The sequence below is a fragment of the Mirounga leonina genome, unplaced genomic scaffold, assembly GCF_011800145.1.
Source record: "Mirounga leonina isolate KUSES-001 unplaced genomic scaffold, KU_Mleo_1.0 Mir_376, whole genome shotgun sequence".
NCBI lineage: Eukaryota > Metazoa > Chordata > Mammalia > Carnivora > Phocidae > Mirounga > Mirounga leonina.
Genome location: NW_023270718.1, coordinates 5,325,545 through 5,343,431, shown reverse-complemented (window position 1 = coordinate 5,343,431; position 17,887 = coordinate 5,325,545). Strand labels below are relative to the sequence as shown.

At 55.5% G+C, this 17,887-nt stretch overlaps 1 protein-coding gene across 1 annotated transcript; it reads right to left on the bottom strand.

The window, feature by feature from the left end:
• Positions 1-489: 489 nt before the first annotated feature.
• Positions 490-8,489, bottom strand: PTOV1 (PTOV1 extended AT-hook containing adaptor protein). Its single transcript, XM_034987056.1, has 13 exons — positions 8,122-8,489; positions 5,460-5,597; positions 5,261-5,343; positions 5,128-5,185; positions 4,932-5,039; positions 3,394-3,549; positions 2,758-2,844; positions 2,584-2,657; positions 2,440-2,497; positions 2,038-2,142; positions 1,000-1,197; positions 839-908; positions 490-618 (listed from the first exon to the last, which is right to left on the bottom strand). Exons 1-12 carry the CDS (start codon positions 8,290-8,292, stop codon positions 897-899), a joined length of 1,248 nt encoding a protein of 415 aa, XP_034842947.1. The 5' UTR covers positions 8,293-8,489; the 3' UTR covers positions 490-618; positions 839-896.
• Between the last annotated feature and the right edge of the window lie 9,398 nt (positions 8,490-17,887).

Below are 17,887 nucleotides of genomic sequence, written 5' to 3'. Positions count from 1 at the left end.
TCCCCAATAAATTCTGTTTCTCTCTAAGCTTGGGCAGCACTGTGCTGGGAACAAGGGTGGTCTGCCCAGTGAGGACGAGCCCCCTGGCCGGGCCCCAAGGGAAGGGGGGGGGCCCTTCACCGCCTGCGGCTGCACAGCCGGCCGAGGAGCATGGGTGATGGGACCTTGAGGACGAGAGCTGGATCCCGCAGTTGGTGAGTGAGAAACTGCACCCTGCACTTGACCCCGGGGGGGCGGGGGGGGGTCCCAGGCAGTGTTTGCGGCCAGGCCATCAGCCACGGCCCGCTGGGGACTGAGCAGCCACGAAGCGTGCTGGTCCCTCCTGGCCCAGGAGACAGTGAGCTCAGTGGCCTCCCTCCGACATCTGAGAAACACACCTTCCCGGGTCCCCCGCAGCTGGAGGACTCAAACCTGGGGGTGGGGTGGGCTGGGCTCGGCCTCCCCCCTCGCCCCCCAGAAGGCATCTGGACAGGAGCCTGGTAGCCAACAGGCTTTTAAAAGACTTTATTGGGGACACGTACAGGGGTGGGGACCGTCCTTGGAGACCTCTCCGGCCGCGGTCCTCCATCTCGCTGGAGAGTTGCCATCCCCAGGGGCCCCTGCTCAGAAGCATCTGACCTGGGGGCAGGAGGAGAGTGAGAGGGGCTGGACCAGGCCTCCCAGCGCCCCCTGGGGTGCCCCCCTCCCCGCCCAGCCTGGACACCGCAGCTCCAGCACCTCCTGGGACCAGCGGGAACGGCATGCCTCTCCGCTCTCATCTCAAGGCCAGGGTCTCACTCTCCCTTCCGAAACCCCAGACACGTCCGAGCTGCCCTCCCCCCCAACCCGAGCCACTCACCAGTTTTGGCAGGGGCCTCGTCTGTGACTCCTGGAGGGGCCCAGCCTGGGGGCGGCCACTACCCCCCCATCTGTGGGGGAGGAAGGCGGGGAGGCGGCGTCAGCAGGGGGATGGGCCGGGGGCGGGGGCAGGGGTGAGGGGAGCCCCGCCCACCGCCTCACCCCCCGCTGCTGCTGTTCCTGCTCCAGGTTCCGCTGCAGGACCTGCTGCTGGTTGGCAATGACACGCCGGATGCCGTTGACGAAGTTGCTCTGGTCGTGGGGGATGAGGCCGATGAAGATCTTCTTCTCGGACGAGTACAGGAGCATGAGCACCCGCACCTCGCACGACGCCTTGTAGGAAAAGTGCACGCAGCCGGCCTGGCGGGCGCGGAGCGGGGGGTCGGCGCCTGGCGGGGCCGCGGACGCTCCCACCCGGAGCCGCGGGGGCTCCCGCACGCGGGCCGCGGCCCCAGTGGCCGCGCGAGACGCACAGGCCCCCCCACGCGCAGCCCCGGAGCGGCGGAGGGGCCCGGCGGAAGCCCTGCCCGAGCGCGCCCGCAGCCGAGCCCAGAGCCGGCCGAGGGGGGGCGCCTGCAGGGTCTCCTGCACAAAGGCAGACTTCTAAGGCCCAACACACAGCCTTCCCCTCAAGGCACACGCACGCATGGCTGGGACCGGACCGGCCGCGGCACGGACACTGGCCTGGTGCAGCGAGAGCTGCGCTTCCACGAGCCCCGGAGGACAACCCGCTTCACCTCGCAGATGGAGAAACTGAGGCCAAGACCCACTGGAACATAATTCAGCGCTCTGAGAGCTCCGGCGGGAAGCAGACAGACCTCCCCGCCTGGCAAGGGGCCTGCGGGAGCCTCGGGCTTTCGCCGGAACACCGGCAGGGACAGCAGCGCCCCGTCCCCAAGGAGAGCGGAAGGCGGCAGGACCTGGGAGCAGCGGGTCCGCGCTCCGTGGCATCAGACCCTCCAGGCTCTGAGTTAACCCTGGGCCTGCCTCTGGGCCTCGGTTTCCCCATCTGTAAAATGCGATCAGGACAGCAGATCCCCAGTGGAGTCCGTGGACTGGGAGCCAGCAGGCGTCCAAGCACAAGGCCAACCTGCAGTCACCGGGGCCACCACGGCGCTCCCCTGGCTGGTGCGGAGAAACGGTCGCTGTCCCTCACCTCCTAGTTCCTACAGCCCGCCCAGCAGCCCGCGCCCCACTCACGAAGCCGTTGTCCATGATCCGGCAGAGGCTCTTCAGCGTCTCCAAGTCCTTGGTGAAGTGGAACTGCACCAGGCGAGAGTTCCGGAACAGCGGCACCAGGGTGGTCTGTGAGAAAGCCGGGGCAGCTCCATGACGCACAAACCCTGCCTCCGTGCGGTCCCCACACCGTGGTGGCACCTACTTACGACCTCGGACAGGTCCTGTGGGGGGTGCCCCGCCCCCCGGAAGCTGCTCTCCACACCTGCCTGCCTGCACTTGTCACACAGGCCAGCCACCAGCCACAGGGCCCTTGCACATGCCGTCTCTTGATCCAGAATGGTCTCCATCCAGCAGCCCGTGGCCCCAAGGTCTACAGTGGCCATGGCACAGGTGTGGCAGGCCCAGGGCCCCCGTCACACTCACCAGCAGCTGCTGTGGGATGAGCTGCATGTACAGCTTCCTCGGCCACTGCTCAGTCCTCCTGTGGGGCATGAGGGGATGAGGGTCAGGAAGCCGGGTCTCACCGGGACTCTGCCTCTGCCCCCCCTCACCCTGCCCCATACTCACAGGATCTCCCCTTGGTTCACGTAGACGTGCGAGGGCAGCCACCGCTTGGACCGACTGTTGGGCTCAGGCCTGGGCTTTTGGGGAGAGGAAGAGGATGACATCAGGAGTGGGGAGGCACCCCAGTCAGTGAGGATGTGCTGGTCTCAAGGTCACCCAGGTCCCCCCAGGACTCACCTCTTGCCACTCCATGACACCGCTCCACGCCAGGAACTTGTTGTTGACGATCTGAACTGGGCCTGCGACACCACCAGGGCCCACTGCCTGCGGAAGCAGGAAAGGGGGGCTGGTGCCCGCGAGCGCCCCAGAGGCTTCTGGGAAACCTCAGCCCCGCCTTAAAGACCCTCGCCCCAGCCTCCTTTCTGGCTCCTCAGCCTCCAGTCTGTCCACTGCCCCAGAGGACTCTCCAATGCTGGTCCTACCCTTCACCTGTTCACAGACCTCCCATGGCTCCCGAATGCCCTGGAACAAGTCTCAGATGCTCAACCTGGGGCAGCAACCCCACAGGGTCTGCCTCTTAAGAACCGGACAGCCCTACAATTTGTTGCACAAACAGGGACACTAGGGGGAAGGGAGATAGTATTCACAAGTAACTCGTAGGTCAGGTGAGCTAGGACACGCCATCACCCTCCAGAGCCTTCCAGCCACACGCAGCGCTCCCCACAAACCTGCCTAGCCATGTCCCTGCCCCGCTCCACACGGGCGTCCCTCCTGGCGGGAACCGCCCTCCATGACGCCCTGTGCTCTTCCAAGCCTCACTGACATGCCCGCTGCCCAGGGACCCGAGGCCTGGCCTGCCCGCTGCCAGCCCACCTGTTTGCGTGTGGTGATGACCTGCCGGATGGCGTTGACGAAGCCGCTCTGGTCGTAGGGGATGAGGCCCATGAAGATCTTCTTCTTGGACGAGTACAGGAGCATGAGCACCCGCACCTCGCAGGGGGAGATGTGGGGGAAGAGCATACACCCCGCCTGGGGGAGGGGAACAGGACGTCAGGGACCCCAGTGCATTGTCAAGGGGCCAGACACGCCTCTGAGCGTGAGTCTGGGGTCACCTCTGAGGTGTGAGGATCCTGTGAGGGCGCCTTCTCCCACCCACGTCCCCCTAGATGCCAGTCCCGTCCCTTAGAGCAGGACCTGCCTTTGCTAACCGGGCCAGAACAGCCTCCAGGGAAGCCCTGGGCGCAAACCCAGCTCTGTTTCCTCCCAGCTGTGTGACCTGACGCCAGTCGCCTCATGTTCCTGGGCCTCAGTTTTCCCGTCTGTAAAATGGCCTCACAGTAACCTCCACAGTCAGCACCACATAAACATCTGTCACATGAGATCCTAGTGCCTCCTCGGTGGGACTTGGGAAACCAGGAGTCTGACAGAGCCCTCCGTCAGGGCTGTTGGGACGAAGGGGCGTGCACTTCGGAGAATGCCCAGGCTACCAGCCTGCCATCTCTTGTCACCCAGGGGCCACTTGCTCAGGGAGCTTGTCCCCCACCTTCCTGGACCCGTGTGCAGCCAGTCCTCCCAGAGCTACGAGTAGGACCAGCAGTGAGACGTGCCAAGTGGCACAGGAAGCGGGCAGACATCGGCCTTCCCTACAGCCTGAGGGCCCCGTCGGGCAAGAGCCCAACGGGACGGGAACCTGCCTGGACACTGCAGGTCATGGCCCGACCCAGCACCTGGAGACAGGAGGATGGAAGAGGGAAGCAGGTGCTGGTCCCAAAAGGGACCAGGGACTAGAGGGGACCCCAGAGCTGAGTCCCGTGGTGTCCTGGGCAGACAACCTGCTCTCATCGCATGTCCCCCCTGTGCTGGCCCCTGTCCCCTTCCACAGCCAGACTCCTATGCTGAAACCAGAATCCAGAGGAGGCCCAGACCGTGGGGGCCGCAGAGACCACGCGGAGATTCGCTTCCCGGCTGCCCAGCCCCACAGCCGCCCCAGCCCGTGGCTACAGGACGTTTGCCACACGCGCGAATCGCTGCCGCGAGCACCTTCCGCAAACTTCTAACAGCCCGAGGGACTGAGTCCCGCTGTCAGCCCCACTTGCCAGAGGAGGAGAGGGCCCCAGCACAGAGCATCACAGAGTATTCCCGCCGCCTTCCGTCAGTAGGTCCCTGTCACGTGCTGCGTCCCCAACAGGCTCCTGGGTCCCCGGAGACCCAGCGGGGCCCTCTACTCACTCGCATCCCCAACGAGCGCTGGCCGAGCTCCAGGAGCCGGAGGCGGGGGCGCTCCTGTAGGCCCTGCTCTACCGGAGACCCTCACTCACCGAGGCCACAGAGAGAAAGTGCCCCTGGGGCCCCTGCCTCCCGCTGTGCTCGGGCACCCCCCCCCCCCCCCCCCCCCCGGCCGCTGTACTCACGAAGCCGTTGCCCATCACGCGGCAGAGCCCCTTGAGAGAGTCGCAGTCTCTGTTGGTGAAGTGGAACTGAGCCAGCTGGGAGTTGCGGAACAGGGGGCCCAGGGTGGTCTGCGGGCAACAACGGGGCCTCTGGGTCACTGCCGGGGGGCAGGGGGCTGCGGGGAGCGGGCCGCGGGGGGCTGGAGGCGGGTCTTACCAGCAGCTGCTGCGGGATGAGCTGCATGATCAGCTTCTGGGGCCACTGGTCGGTCTCCCTGCAGGGGGCAGAGGTCAGGGGAGGCCCCGCCGTCCCCCACGCGCCCACCCCCCACGCGCCCACCGCTACTCACAGGTTCTCGCCCTGGTTCACGTAGGCCTGGCAGGGGAGGGCCCGCTTCAGCTTCGCCGTGGAGTCGGAGTAGGGTCTGCGCTTCTGTCGCGGGAGCGGGAGGGGTCACTGGACACAACCGAGATGCTCTGGCCTGCCCCACCCGCAGGGCCAGCCCCCAGCCCCCACGGGGACTCACAAGGGGACTGGCCACAGCTCACCTCCTGCCACTCAAGGACGCCACTCCAGGCCAGCAGCTTGTTGCTGAGCCGGTGCTCGCCTACAGCCAGGCCCCCGAGGGCGAGCCCAGGCGAGGAGGGCCCGATGGGACCCAAGGCGCCAAAGACCCGAGCACCTTGCTGTAGCAGAGGGGAGCGGGGAAACTGAGGCTGAGGGACCCGCAAGGGCAGGCTGTCCCCTCCCAACATACATCCCAACGTTCGGACTCAAGTCCCCTGCTCAGAAACTCCTGGGACCACATCCACACCCCGTCCCAGGGGCTAAGACCTCAAGTGGCTGACCTCCACGTCCTTTTCCTGCCACTACTCCAGAACCCGAGCCCCCCAGATCCCACTTGTCACTTCAACACTGGTCCCCATCACCCTCCAGACCTTGCTCCAGCTGCGCTCTCGGCCTGGAATGCCATCCCACCCCCCTTCAGGAGATGCCATCCACTCACGCCCCTGACCTGAGCAATTCTTGGTCCCTCTGTCCCGACCCAACTCAGAAACCAGCTCTCTGGGGGCCCAGGGCCTCCTCGAAGCTCCCACAAGGCACAGGCCAGCCCGGACCGTGACTGGCTGCCTGGCACACTGGGTTGCCCCAGCGCGCCCATGCTCAAAATTCTTCTAAAGCTCCGCATGGCCCTCAAGAGGAAGTCTGGACCCTCCCCCTCTAGCTCCCTCCAACCCTTGCAGGTGGTCATAGGCCCTCCTGCCCTTGCAGACCTCATGCTGCAACCACACCAGGGTGACCTCGGGGTGGAGAAGGTAAAGCGAAGCAAACAGAACCATCCAGGGAGGCAGGGGGACTTTTGGAACAGGGAGCGTAACACCTGGAGGGATCTCAAACACAACATCTCGAGAGCGTCTGCAGAACACCAGAAGAACGTTCCAGCAATAAAGCCAAGGAAAGCTCCACATTCTACTCTTCACAGGGCACTCTAACAGCTATCTTAAAAAAAAAAAAAAAAAACACCAGAAACATCTCAAAGCAAACAAGGGAAGGCTTTGGAACAAGCTGGCACACCAAGAAACCCCTGAAAACCTCACTCCTAAATGCTTCCAAGCAGCAAAAGAAACTGTAACAGTTGTTACTTTTCATCTTACTACTAATGGGTATCCTCTGCATTTCCTATAAAGCACACAGATGTCTTTTGTCCCAGAAGGACAGGCAAGAAAAGTTATATCTTGTGAGGGCTTAAAAAGTAAAAAAAAACAAAAAAACAAAAAACCTGAACCAGCACGTCCTCCATCTGGGCAGGTGATTCTGGAATTTGGGCAATGGTATCAGGAAGAAAACCACAGAGCATCTTGCTGTAGGAACGTGCTGGCAGGCGTTCAGGGCCAGGCTGTGTCTGAGATGCAGGATGGGCGTTGAAGCCCTGGGTTTGTAGGTGCCACAGGTGGGGCATAGAACATCCGAGAAGAGGTACTTAGAGCACACAGCTGAAGGGCCTTTACAGGCCCCGGTGGATGCGCTTAAGGATCCAGCACAACGTAAACTGCAGGCACATGTGTTTTAAAGACCGCTTTGTCTGGGAGGGCAAGCTGACCATGCAGGACCTGAAAGATGTTTCGGTCTAAAATGTAAAGACCAGTAACGCTTATCTAAAAGCTGGGGTCTACCTGCAACAACAAGGCGGGCACATCAAAGCGGAGGACTGCGGTGAGGGACTAGGCTTCAGGGCAATCCTAAAGGAAATCTCCCGGCTGGGCAAGTGTGTGCAAAATTTGGCTGTGCCTGTGACATGGGAACTGTTTACTACACAGGGAAGCCTGTTTCCTTAGGATGCACGTTTAAAGACCCAGGAAACGCTTCTGAACTACATGTGACCGCTGAACTAGAGGGGTGAGCCAGTGGAGCAAAGGGGTATGTGTAAGTTTTGGGAGGTCTTTAGAGACTTGGTATCTAAGTTTAAGATACGAGGAAGCCTGTCTAAGGCTTGTGTGGGGCTGCCCCAGCTGCATGCCATGCACAGGACGGGGCAGTGTACGAAAGAAGCGAACCCCAGAGCCAGCCTAGGGCAAAACGCACATCTGGGCAAGCGTGAAACGTCAGGATGTGCAGTTTTACTATTCTAGGTGCGCCTGAACATTTCTGCGTGCGTATTTTGGGTCCGGGGAAGTGTGTGTAGTTAATGTACCTGCAAAGCCAGATGTTTACGTTTGGGCTTGTTGCACTCCGTAAGTGCATCCCACATCCGGGCGGGCGTGCAAATCCCCGGCGCGCGGGCCCGGAGAAGAACACCCCAGGCGCAACACCTGAGCACGCGAGTGCAAAGACGCGGGCCCCTCTCGCCGCGGCCCCTCAGCCCCCTCCCCCATTTCCAGATTTCCTGCCCGAAGAGAGACCCAACTTTCCAATTGGAAAAACAAGCGTGCACGGCGCCCGCCCGCCCCCCACCCCGCGTTCAAATCGGGACGCGGAGTCAGCAGTAATTTGAGCCCTCCCCGCCCCCGTACCCCACCCCCGCCACCCCAGCCCAAACGCGCAACAAAGGGGAGAGCCCGGCGCCTACCACCCGGGGGGTCTCCACAGGGGAACCCGGCTCCAAACGGAGACCCCAGAGAGGAGGGGGCCGTGGACAAAGACCCGAGCCCGGGGGAGGGGCCGGCGGGGGCGGGGCCGTGGAAGGCTCTGGAAAAAAGGCGGGGGGCTCACCATGGGAGGGGCCGAGCGGGCCCGGATCCGCGGCGGCTGCGGGCCGCGGGGGCTGGCCGGCCAGGAGCGCGAGCGGGCGGCGCGTACCGTGAGGGGCCGCGGGGGGCGACCGCGACCCCCGAGGGGGCCCCCAGCGCCGGAGCGGTGCGGAGCGCGGCGCGGACGGACCATGGCGGGCGCGGGCCGAGTGGGCTGGGGGTTGCCACGGGCCGCACGGGGGGCTGCGGGCTCCACCGACTGAGGGGCGCGGGCGCGCGGCTTCGGGGGAGACGGGCTGGGCTGTACCACGCGCGAGGGACGCGCCGCCGGAGAGGGGTCGCCGCGGCCAAACCACTGCGGCGAGCGGGGGAGCGCGGCGCGTACCAAGAGCGTCCGCGAGGGGGCGTGGCCGGGCTGTACCAAAATAGGGCCGGGGAGCCTCAGGACACGGAGAGGGTGTGCGGGGCGGGGAACACGGCCATTGGAAGATACTCTGGGCGGCTCGAGCTACAGGGGGAGGAACTGAGAGGACGTGCGAGCAACAGCTTCAGGGGGGTGTGGCGGGAGCGGCCACACCGAAGAGTGCGGGGGGGACTGATGAACGTAGAAGGCGATACCAAGTTGGCTACGGACTGGGGGACAGGATACCAAGAGACCCTACCCTGAGTCCCGGACCCGCGGAGCCGGGAGACTACACCAACACAGCTCAGGAAGAGGAGGAATAAAGAACAGTGGAGGAGCGCCTGGGTGGCTCAGTCGGTTAAGCGGCTGCCTTCGGCTCAGGTCATGATCCCGGGGTCCTGGGATCGAGCCCCGCATCGGGCTCCCCGCTCGGCGGGAGGCCTGCTTCTCCCTCTCCCTCTGCCTGCCTCTCTGCCTACTTGTTCTCTCTCTGTCAAATAAATGAATAAAATCTTTAAAAAAAAAAACAAAAAACAAAAGAATAGTGGGCCTGGGGGTAAAGGAACCTACCTAGAAGTTTGGGGATACAGATCATACCTTGCACCAGGGGAGGACTTAATGTTTGAAGGCAGTGACGTGGCTAGGTGGGCCGGAGACTACAAGTCCCAGCGGCCCCCGCGCTGCCTGGGCGGGGCCAGGGATCCCAAGAGAGGCCGCCAGTCACTGCTGCGTGCCCATTGGCCCCCGCGCCCTAGGCTCCGCCCACCGCCCTAGGTACCTCCTCCGGCTAAGCCGCCCGCCTCTCAGGGCCGTTCATTGATTCACTCATTCACTCACCTATTGCATGGCTGCGTATTCAATTACTAGAAGTTGTGTAACATTTCTTGGTTAAATTTGCCTGTTTCTGAATCGTGGATAACGGGTACCCGTAAAGAGGTTATAAGGATTAAATGAGTTAAAGTAGTAGGATCGGTACTCAGCATGGTAACGACTTAAATGTTAACTTTTCTTTTTCTTAAAAAAAAAAGTCATTGTGATGAACACCAGGTGATTAAAATAAAACCTTTTTAAAAATCATTATGAGTACTACTATTTCCAGTATGCGCGGGCAGTGAGTATACTGTGATGACCAAAACAGACTGGGTCCCTCACAGAGACCAAGATCCACTGGAGATGACAATCAATTTGGGATAAGTGTTACAAATAGTGCAAATGCACAGGACAAGGGCATGGTGACCATGAGGAGTCAAGGAAGTGACCTTTATTTGGGTCATTCTATTTGGGCTGGAAGAGTCCTAAGATGAGGGAACAGCAAGGGCACAAATCCTGAGAGTGGAAGGAGAGTAAGGGAAGTGCGCGTAGCTGGAGCGGATTGAGAGTGGAGGAGAGCAGTGGAAATGGGGAGATGCTGGGGTCCACAAGCAGAGTCCTGTGGCCTTGGGATGGAATTTGAATTTTAATCTCACTTTGCTGGGGAACCACTGGAAGGTTTTCAACAAGGGGGTGACATAGACTCACTTACTTTTGAACAGATCGTTCATAGAATGCATAGAAACGTGCACACAGTATCTCTATAAGTCTATTGGAACAGGTGGGACCCACAGTCACCTCTGAGGAGAGAAGGCAGCAGACTGAGGGAATGGGGCCACCGGGGTAGAAGGGAGAGTCAGTTTACTCTCTTGGACTATTTGGAATTCTCACCATATGCAAATGTTGCCTACTGAAAAATGACCTTTGAAATATTTAAATCTTTTTTGAAGGATTCCCCTGGCTGCCGTGTTGAAAATAAGATGGAAGGGGAGCAATGAAAGCAGAAGGGCAGAGAGAAGACTGCTAATAATCCAGACAGGAGGCACAGATGGGATGGACGCAGGCAGGGCGGCCACAGTGGAGGTAGTCGTTTACACAATTCATTTCAAGCTGGAGCCCAAAGGACTTGTGTAGAGAGTGAGAGAAAGAGGAGGGAAGGATGAGGCCAAGGTGTCTGCCTGTACAGGGATGCTGCTTAGTGAAAGGGAGCCAACTCTGGGGGCAGGCGGAAATCCCTGCTTCCGTTTGTGATGTGTTAATTTTGAGATGTCGACTAAGCAATGTGGATAGGGGACTCTGGAGACAGAACTTCAGGAGTCTTCCGTGCTCGAATCAATGAGACACTGAGATCACAAAGAGCATGTGTGTAGATAGGGTCCAGGACACTCCATCCCTTTAGAGGTGAGAGTCCTGAGGAGCAACCAGCTAATGAGACAGAGGGGTGGCCCGTGAAACAGGAGAAGCCCTGAGCCAGGATGTATTTCCCCCCACCCACGAAGCCACCTGCGCAGCCCTGAGTTCCAAATCTGACTTGGATTGTGACCAAATGGAGTCTGTGCTCTCTGGACCCAGACCATAAGTTAGATATCAACAGTTACCTCCAGACCCCTGACAACCACCCACGTCAGGACAACCGACCACTGGCAGCAGGAAGGAGACAGAACCACAGGGACAGAAGCCTCTTTAATCTCCCTAAATCCTCATTTCTCACCATTCTCCTTGGTCTAAGACTTCACAATCTCTCCTAACTCTTGCCGCCATGTCTCTCCCTTTGCTAATCAAAACATTCTAGTGGCTTCCCAGTCCCCCTAGAATTCAACACAAATTTCCTCTAATGCCCGCATGGTGGACCCCTGCTGTTCTATCCAGACTGATCTCTTCCACATCCTTCCTGCTCTCCATCATCCTTCGGCTCCCATCAGGACACATGTGTGGGCACGAATTCCCAGGATTGTATAAGCAGAGAGAAAGTTGTGCGAGGATACACTCCAGCGGGAGCAAAATGAGAACATCCCAGGATGTGAAATAAAAACGTAGGCCGAAATTCTAAGTCGTATTACAGTACAGCCCTCTGAAGCCAGTTGGCTTACCCCATGTGCCAGTTTGAAAGACAGCTGCCCATTTCATCTGTGAAACCTGCCGTCCAGGCTAGCAGGCTGGTATGACTAAGCAATTCTGCTCCCATCTGGGATGCTGTACGCTTCCTGCAAAGTAGCGGTCTGCTACCAAACCTGTTTATGCCAGTTGCTCTTAAGTTAATAACTTAATCCTATCAAACCAATAAAATATTAATGCAAGAGAGTTGTTTATATGAAGAGCAGGTTGCCCGCATTGGAGAAATAAAAGTGAGTTGCTTAAAAAAAAAAAAAAAAAAAAAGACAAAACAGCAGCGCCTTGGTGGCTCAGTTGGTTGAGCATCTGACTCTTGATTTAGACTCAGGTCATGATCTCATGGGTCATGGGATCGATCCCCGAGTCGGGTTCTGAGCTCATCGGGGAGTTGGCTTGAGATTGTCTCTCTCCCTCTCCCTCTGCCCCTCCTCCGCTTCCAGCAGGATTTATTGACTTTAGAGAGAGATTGAGAATTTGTGAGAACAAGTCGGGGGAGGGGCAGGGGGAGAGAGAATCTCAAGCAGACTCCCTGCTGTGCTCAGACCTGACACAGGGTTTGATTCCATGACCCATGAGATCATGACCTGAGCAAAATTCAAGTTGGGCTGCTAAAACGACTGAGCCACCCAGGCGCACCAATTAATAAATCTTAAAAAAAAAAAAAAAAGGACAAAACACTGGCAATTATAAATGACTTGTGCTTTGTGGATGTAGTTTTTACAAGATTGATGTTGTATGATAAATGGGAGACCAATACTTAGAAAAAAGGTCTTGGTCCTACACAAAGAGAAGAATGTCTGTTTAAATGTTCTTGGTTAGGGGCGCCTGGGTGGCTCAGTCATTAAGCATCTGCCTTCGGCTCAGGTCATGATCTCAGGGTCCTGGGATCGAGCCCCACATGGGGCTCCCTGCTCCGCGGGAAGCCTGCTTCTCCCTCTCCCACTCCCCCTGCTTCTGTCCGCTCTCTCGCTGTGTCTCTCTCTGTCAAATAAATAAAATCTTTAAAAAAATAAAATTAAGGGCGCCTGGGTGGCTCAGTTGGTTAAGCGACTGCCTTCAGCTCAGGTCGCGATCCTAGGGTCCTGGGATCGAGCCCCACATCGGGCTCCCTGCTCCGCGGGAAGCCTGCTTCTCCCTCTCCCACTCCCCCTGCTTGTGTTCCCTCTCTCGCTGTCTCTCTTTGTCAAATAAATAAAATATTTTTTTAAAAAAGTTCTTGGTTAAAACAAAACATTTAAAGTGTTCAGATGCTCATTAGTGCTATCTGCCATATATTTCGAACTCCACTTTGCCCAGCAATGAAAAGGATTGCACTTCCTGACCCCATTATGGTCCAGTGGGGCCATGTGATGAATTCTGGCCAGTGAGATACAAGCAAAATGACATATGTGAATCCGGTCTGGAGCATTTAATTACTAGTGCAAGCCCAGAGCTCCCTACGCCTTTCCCATGCTTCTGGCAATATTCAAGATCTATCAGCAGCAGCTCCAAGGCAACCCTCTATGTAGCAGGAGGGAGAAAACCCACCTTTGCTATTTCAAGTCACTGCAATTTGGAAGTTGTTTTTGCAGCCCAGCCCAGCCCAGCCCATCCTGACATATGAATGTCCTTTTCAAATAACCCCACTTGACCAACCTGACTGAGTTTACTAAAAGGGCAAATTGGGAGTACATATGGGGTGGATGTGTATGTGACACAGACAAGAACACAAAGGCAACACGGACAAATAAAAATGCTTCACACAACAAAATGGGAGTAAAGAGATCTCTGTCCTGAAGATTCTTTGTTTTTTGGTTTTGCAATTACAAAATAATGTTTTTTTAAAAAACGGTCTGGGGGTGCCTGGGTGGCTCAGTCAGTTAAGTGTCTGTCTTCATCTCAGGTCATGATCTCAGGGTCCTGGGATCAAGCCCCATGTCAGGCTCCCTGCTCAGCGGGGAGCCTGCTTCTCCCTCTCCCTCTGCCCCTCCCCCACCATGCTAGTTCTCTCCCCTCCCCCCGAAATAAAATTAAATAAATCTTTTTTAAAAAAGAAAAAGTCTGCCTGACACATGCTCTTCAGGCTCTATGTATTCTTCCTTAAACTTTCTCATCATGATTTGTACTTATCTGTGGCCCCCACATTAAGCCTGGGAGCTTTGTAAGGACAAGGACCATGTCTAGCTTATTCACAGCGATGTCCCAAAAGTCCAGCACAGAGCACTCTAGGTCCGAGTGCACATCCCCCTCAGAACGCCTTCCACGCCTCTACAGAAGTGGTGTGACGTGTTAAGCACCCCATTTCTCGTTCCAGGGCACACCAGAAAAGCACCTGTCCCAGCTTCCCCCGGAGGAGACTGGGATGATTTCGTTCTCACCCGTGGTAGCATAAGCATGAGCAACATGATGTCAGGACCATCGCTTCTGGTCCCAGGCAGATATAAGCCTGTGTGTACTCTCCATGCCCATGTTCTGTTCCCAGTTGGAGACCAAAGACCCCAAAAGGAAGGGGCTGGTTATTGAACCAAAGCAGCGGGGCTCCTGAGTTACTACTGGAGGACAGCCACCAGGGGGAACAGCCTGACCCACATTAGACTCTGGGGTTAGTTATTAAATTCTCACCAGGGCCCTTCAAGGTCACTGTATTAGAGCCTCACCTTACATATAGGAGAGAACCTTCTGCAAGGTGAGCAACCTGGCCGCTTCCTGCCAACTACAGAGGGCAGGACCACACCCATCTTTTCACCGCCTCATCCCCAGTCCCTCGCAGGCATCCAATCAATATTTTTCAAACAAATGCATTGCAAATTTACCACCTCCGGGGTCAACCGGGCCCCTGCTGCTGCCTCCTGGTATTCTATTAAGTTCCTTGAGGTTCTCAGTAATAACCTGGTTGATCGTGAGCCACGCACAGTGGAGTGGGTTGGACTCCTTGTGCCTGGATCACTTCATTTTAAAAAAGATCATTCTTGGGAAAGCAGTAATAATAGATATTTCCTGAACACTACGTTTAGCGTTTCCCTTTTAAACTCACGCCATGAGGATGGCAATCTTATCATCCTCATTCTACCAGATAGGGAAACCAAGGATCGGGGAGGCAAGAGCCTGAGGTCACAGCCAAGGACAGGCTGAGGGGGTCTCAAGCCCAGGTTCCCAATTAACCTCAGCAGAAGCCCGTGCCCCCCACGTGATGGAAAAAGACGAGGGGCATCAGGAGTGAACACCTCACTTTCCTGTCCCTCGTTCCCGAGGCACACCATGGCTATCAACTCAAGATGGGACCTTCCCATCCCTGTCACCACAGCACTTCTCACAGCTGTCCCTCAACCACCATCTGCCCCCCAGCACACTGTTCCAAACGCTCCAGAGGTCTTCCTCCTTACATGGAGCTGACCATGTCCCGCCTCGCCTCTCCTCATGCAGGGAGATCCATACCCACAAATGAGTGATTAATCAGATAGTTTTGGAAGGGGCAATTTGGCAGTTCTGTCTCCATTTAAAACAGGCACCCCACCAAGGTCAGAAGCATCCTATATGACCCATAATAGGGGCTTTAAAAAATGGTGGCATTTACCCAAGGAATACTCTGAAGCCATGAAAAAGAACAGAGGGCTTTTCGCCCTGGTATAAACTACAAGATACATTGTCAGATGAAAAAGAGTAATCTACCGAGTAAAGTAGGCTGAATCTAGGGGCGCCTGGTTGGCTCAGTCGTTAAGCGTCTGCCTTCGGCTCAGGTCATGATCCCAGGGTCCTGGGATCGAGTCCCACATCAGGCTCCCGGCTCCGCGGGAAGCCTGCTTCTCCCTCTCACATTCCCCTTGCTTGTGTTCACTCTCTCGCTGCCTCTCTCTCTGTCAAATAAATAAATAAAATCTTAAAAAAAAAAAAAAAAAAGTAGGCTGAATCTAAGTTGTAGAGATCTGCTGTATAACACAGTGCTGACAGTTAGCAATCCTCTACTGTGAGCTGAAATTTAAGAGGGTAGATCTCATGTTTGTGCTCTTAGCCCCCCGCCCCCCCTCCCCCAGAAACCCAAAGGGACACAAGGAAATTTGTAAGTGACAGATGTCTACCTGGCTTGAACGGGTGATTTCACGGGTGTATGTAGATATCCAAACTCATTAACATGTGTATATTACATATGTGCAGAGTTGTGTATGTCAATTATACCTCAATAAAGCTGTTTTAAAAATATAAACTAGCCTGCCACTGGATAGCAGAGCCAGAAAATGAGTATGTTTCTGTTTGCTTCCACCTGCTTGTACATAGCTCTGAAAGGACACATAAGAAAACTGGTAATTGAGAGGCGCCTGGCTGGCTCAGTTGGTAGAGCACGTGACTCAATCTCAGGGTCATGAGTTCAAGCCCCACGTTGGGCATGGAGCCTACTTAAAATTAAAACAAACAAATAAACACTAGAAAATTGGCAATTGATCTCCAGAGGTAGCTGGGAGAGACTATGCATCGGGTTGATTTTGGAACCTCTTAAAGTGTAAACCATATGAAGGTTTTATATATACAAAAAATAAATTCAGTTTTTAAAGAGTCAAATAAATCAAAATCAGCACACTCTTCAATCTTGAAATTTTGCTCTTAAGAATGGATCCCGCAGGAATGCCTGCACAAGTGAGCAAAAAAATATATAAAAATACGTATATGCTCCTTCTCTGCAGCATTTTTAAGTGATAATCTGCACAGCTAACCAAGTGCCACGCACAGTGTGGCAAAGAGCTTCAAACATGGCCCCCCTGACCCCAACTCCTCCTGGTATTATACTCCCATTATTACTCCTCAGCTTCAGTGTGGGCTGGGCCGACTGAGTTGTTGTAACCCACAAAATATGGCCAAAGTGATGGGATATCCCTTCCGTAACTGGGTTACAAAAAGACTCTGGCTTCCATCTTGGCTACCCCCTCATTTCCAGGGAAGTTGGCAGCCACGTTGTGAGCTGTACTATGAGGGGGCCTACGTGGTCAAAAACGGAGGGAGACTTTGGGCAAGGAAGCAAGGAACTGAGGCTCTGCGTCCAGTCACCTGTGAGGAACTGAAACCCGGCAGCAAGCCCATGAATGGGCTTGAAAGTGGGTGCTCTGTCAGTTGAGCCTTCAGATGAGACTGCAGCCCTGGCCACAGCTTGACTGCAACACAGACAGACCTTGAGCTAGACGCACGAGCTATGTTGTGTCTGGACTGCTGACCCAGAGTGATTGTGCGACAGATGCTTGCTGCTTAAGTCACTGACTGGTGGGGTCTGTTACACACCGACAACTTCTACAGACTGGATGTTGTGTGGAATTGGAATGGGGCCATTTAATGGGGCCACATGCAATGAATGATATGGACAGGTGGCCACTACGTAAGTGAAACAAAACAAAACAAGATAAACTGACCCCACTTATATGAAACATTTAAGAGACTATAAATGTCTCAACAACCAAATGCATGTAAACCCAAGCACCAAACTGGTACGTCTACCTCTGGGGAAGAAAGTGGTTTGCTCAGTGTTGTGTTTGGGATGAGAGGAGAAAAGAGGTATGAAAGGGAACTTTTTATTCTATACACACTGGTGCCTTTTTATCTTTATGAAACTGTAATCATGTGTGTAGCTCATTACATGTTTATAGTTAATTTTAAAATAAAAACTCAAGATGGTGGAAAAAATATGTGAGTTCTGTGTACCTTGAGACAAATATACCTCTTCTAGAAGGTCTCATTTTCTCAGTTTTTCTTCATTATCAGTATCAGGTGGGCATTTTCTCTCACTCAAGACAGGTTCACAACCATGAATGTGTTGGTGTTTAAGCACTTTTACCCTAATCTTTTCTTTCCCCCCAGTTATGTTCTGCAACTTTTGCCAGTTGGGAGAATTCTCGCGAATTTCCTAGTCTTGCTTCCAGCTCTAGATACATGGTCCAAAAGCAAATTGATTAAAAATGAATGTTTCCAACTAGTCACTCACCCAATTACGACCTTCATGGATGCTCTGGTGATTCTGACAAGTTGGCGTGCGCTTTTAGAAACAGGTTTGCTCACTACGCTTGCCTTCTAAGAGTATATTTGGACAGTGAGGACAACAGGGGCTAAAAGCAGCTCTCCTGTGGGGAGGCCTGTGCTGAACCTGCCACATGCTCAATCTTGCGGGGAAAGCTACTACTTGACCTAGGTGGAAACTGAGGCTCAGGGAGGCAGAGGCACCCGCCCAAAGCCACAGAGCTAATCAATGCATCAGCAGAGCTTAACCCCTGCAGTTCTAAGTTTTTCACTATTTCCTTCTCCATTCAAGTAGCTTTAATAGTACCTTGCACTCAGAGAAAACCTTTCCCAAAAGATGTGTTCCTGGTGTGGGCTGGTTCTAAGAGGCACATTAAGCATGTAGCCAACCGCCTTTACTCATGACTGTGAAAAGTGCAGGTGAGTTCTAGGTGTCTAGGCATTTCTTCACTCTCTGGGCATTCTAGTAACCCTGAGTGTTCTTCTGCCT

Coding starts and splice junctions, on each gene's coding strand:
- PTOV1 (XM_034987056.1), bottom strand. CDS start 8,292: ATGGTCCGTCCGCGCCGCGCTCCGCACCGCTCCGGCGCTGGGGGCCCC. Junction 5,598..8,121: donor CCCGCTCGGCCCCTCCCATG/GTGAGCCCCCCG, acceptor CCTCTGCTACAG/CAAGGTGCTCGGGTCTTTGG. Junction 2,845..3,393: donor TCATCACCACACGCAAACAG/GTGGGCTGGCAG, acceptor CTGCTTCCGCAG/GCAGTGGGCCCTGGTGGTGT.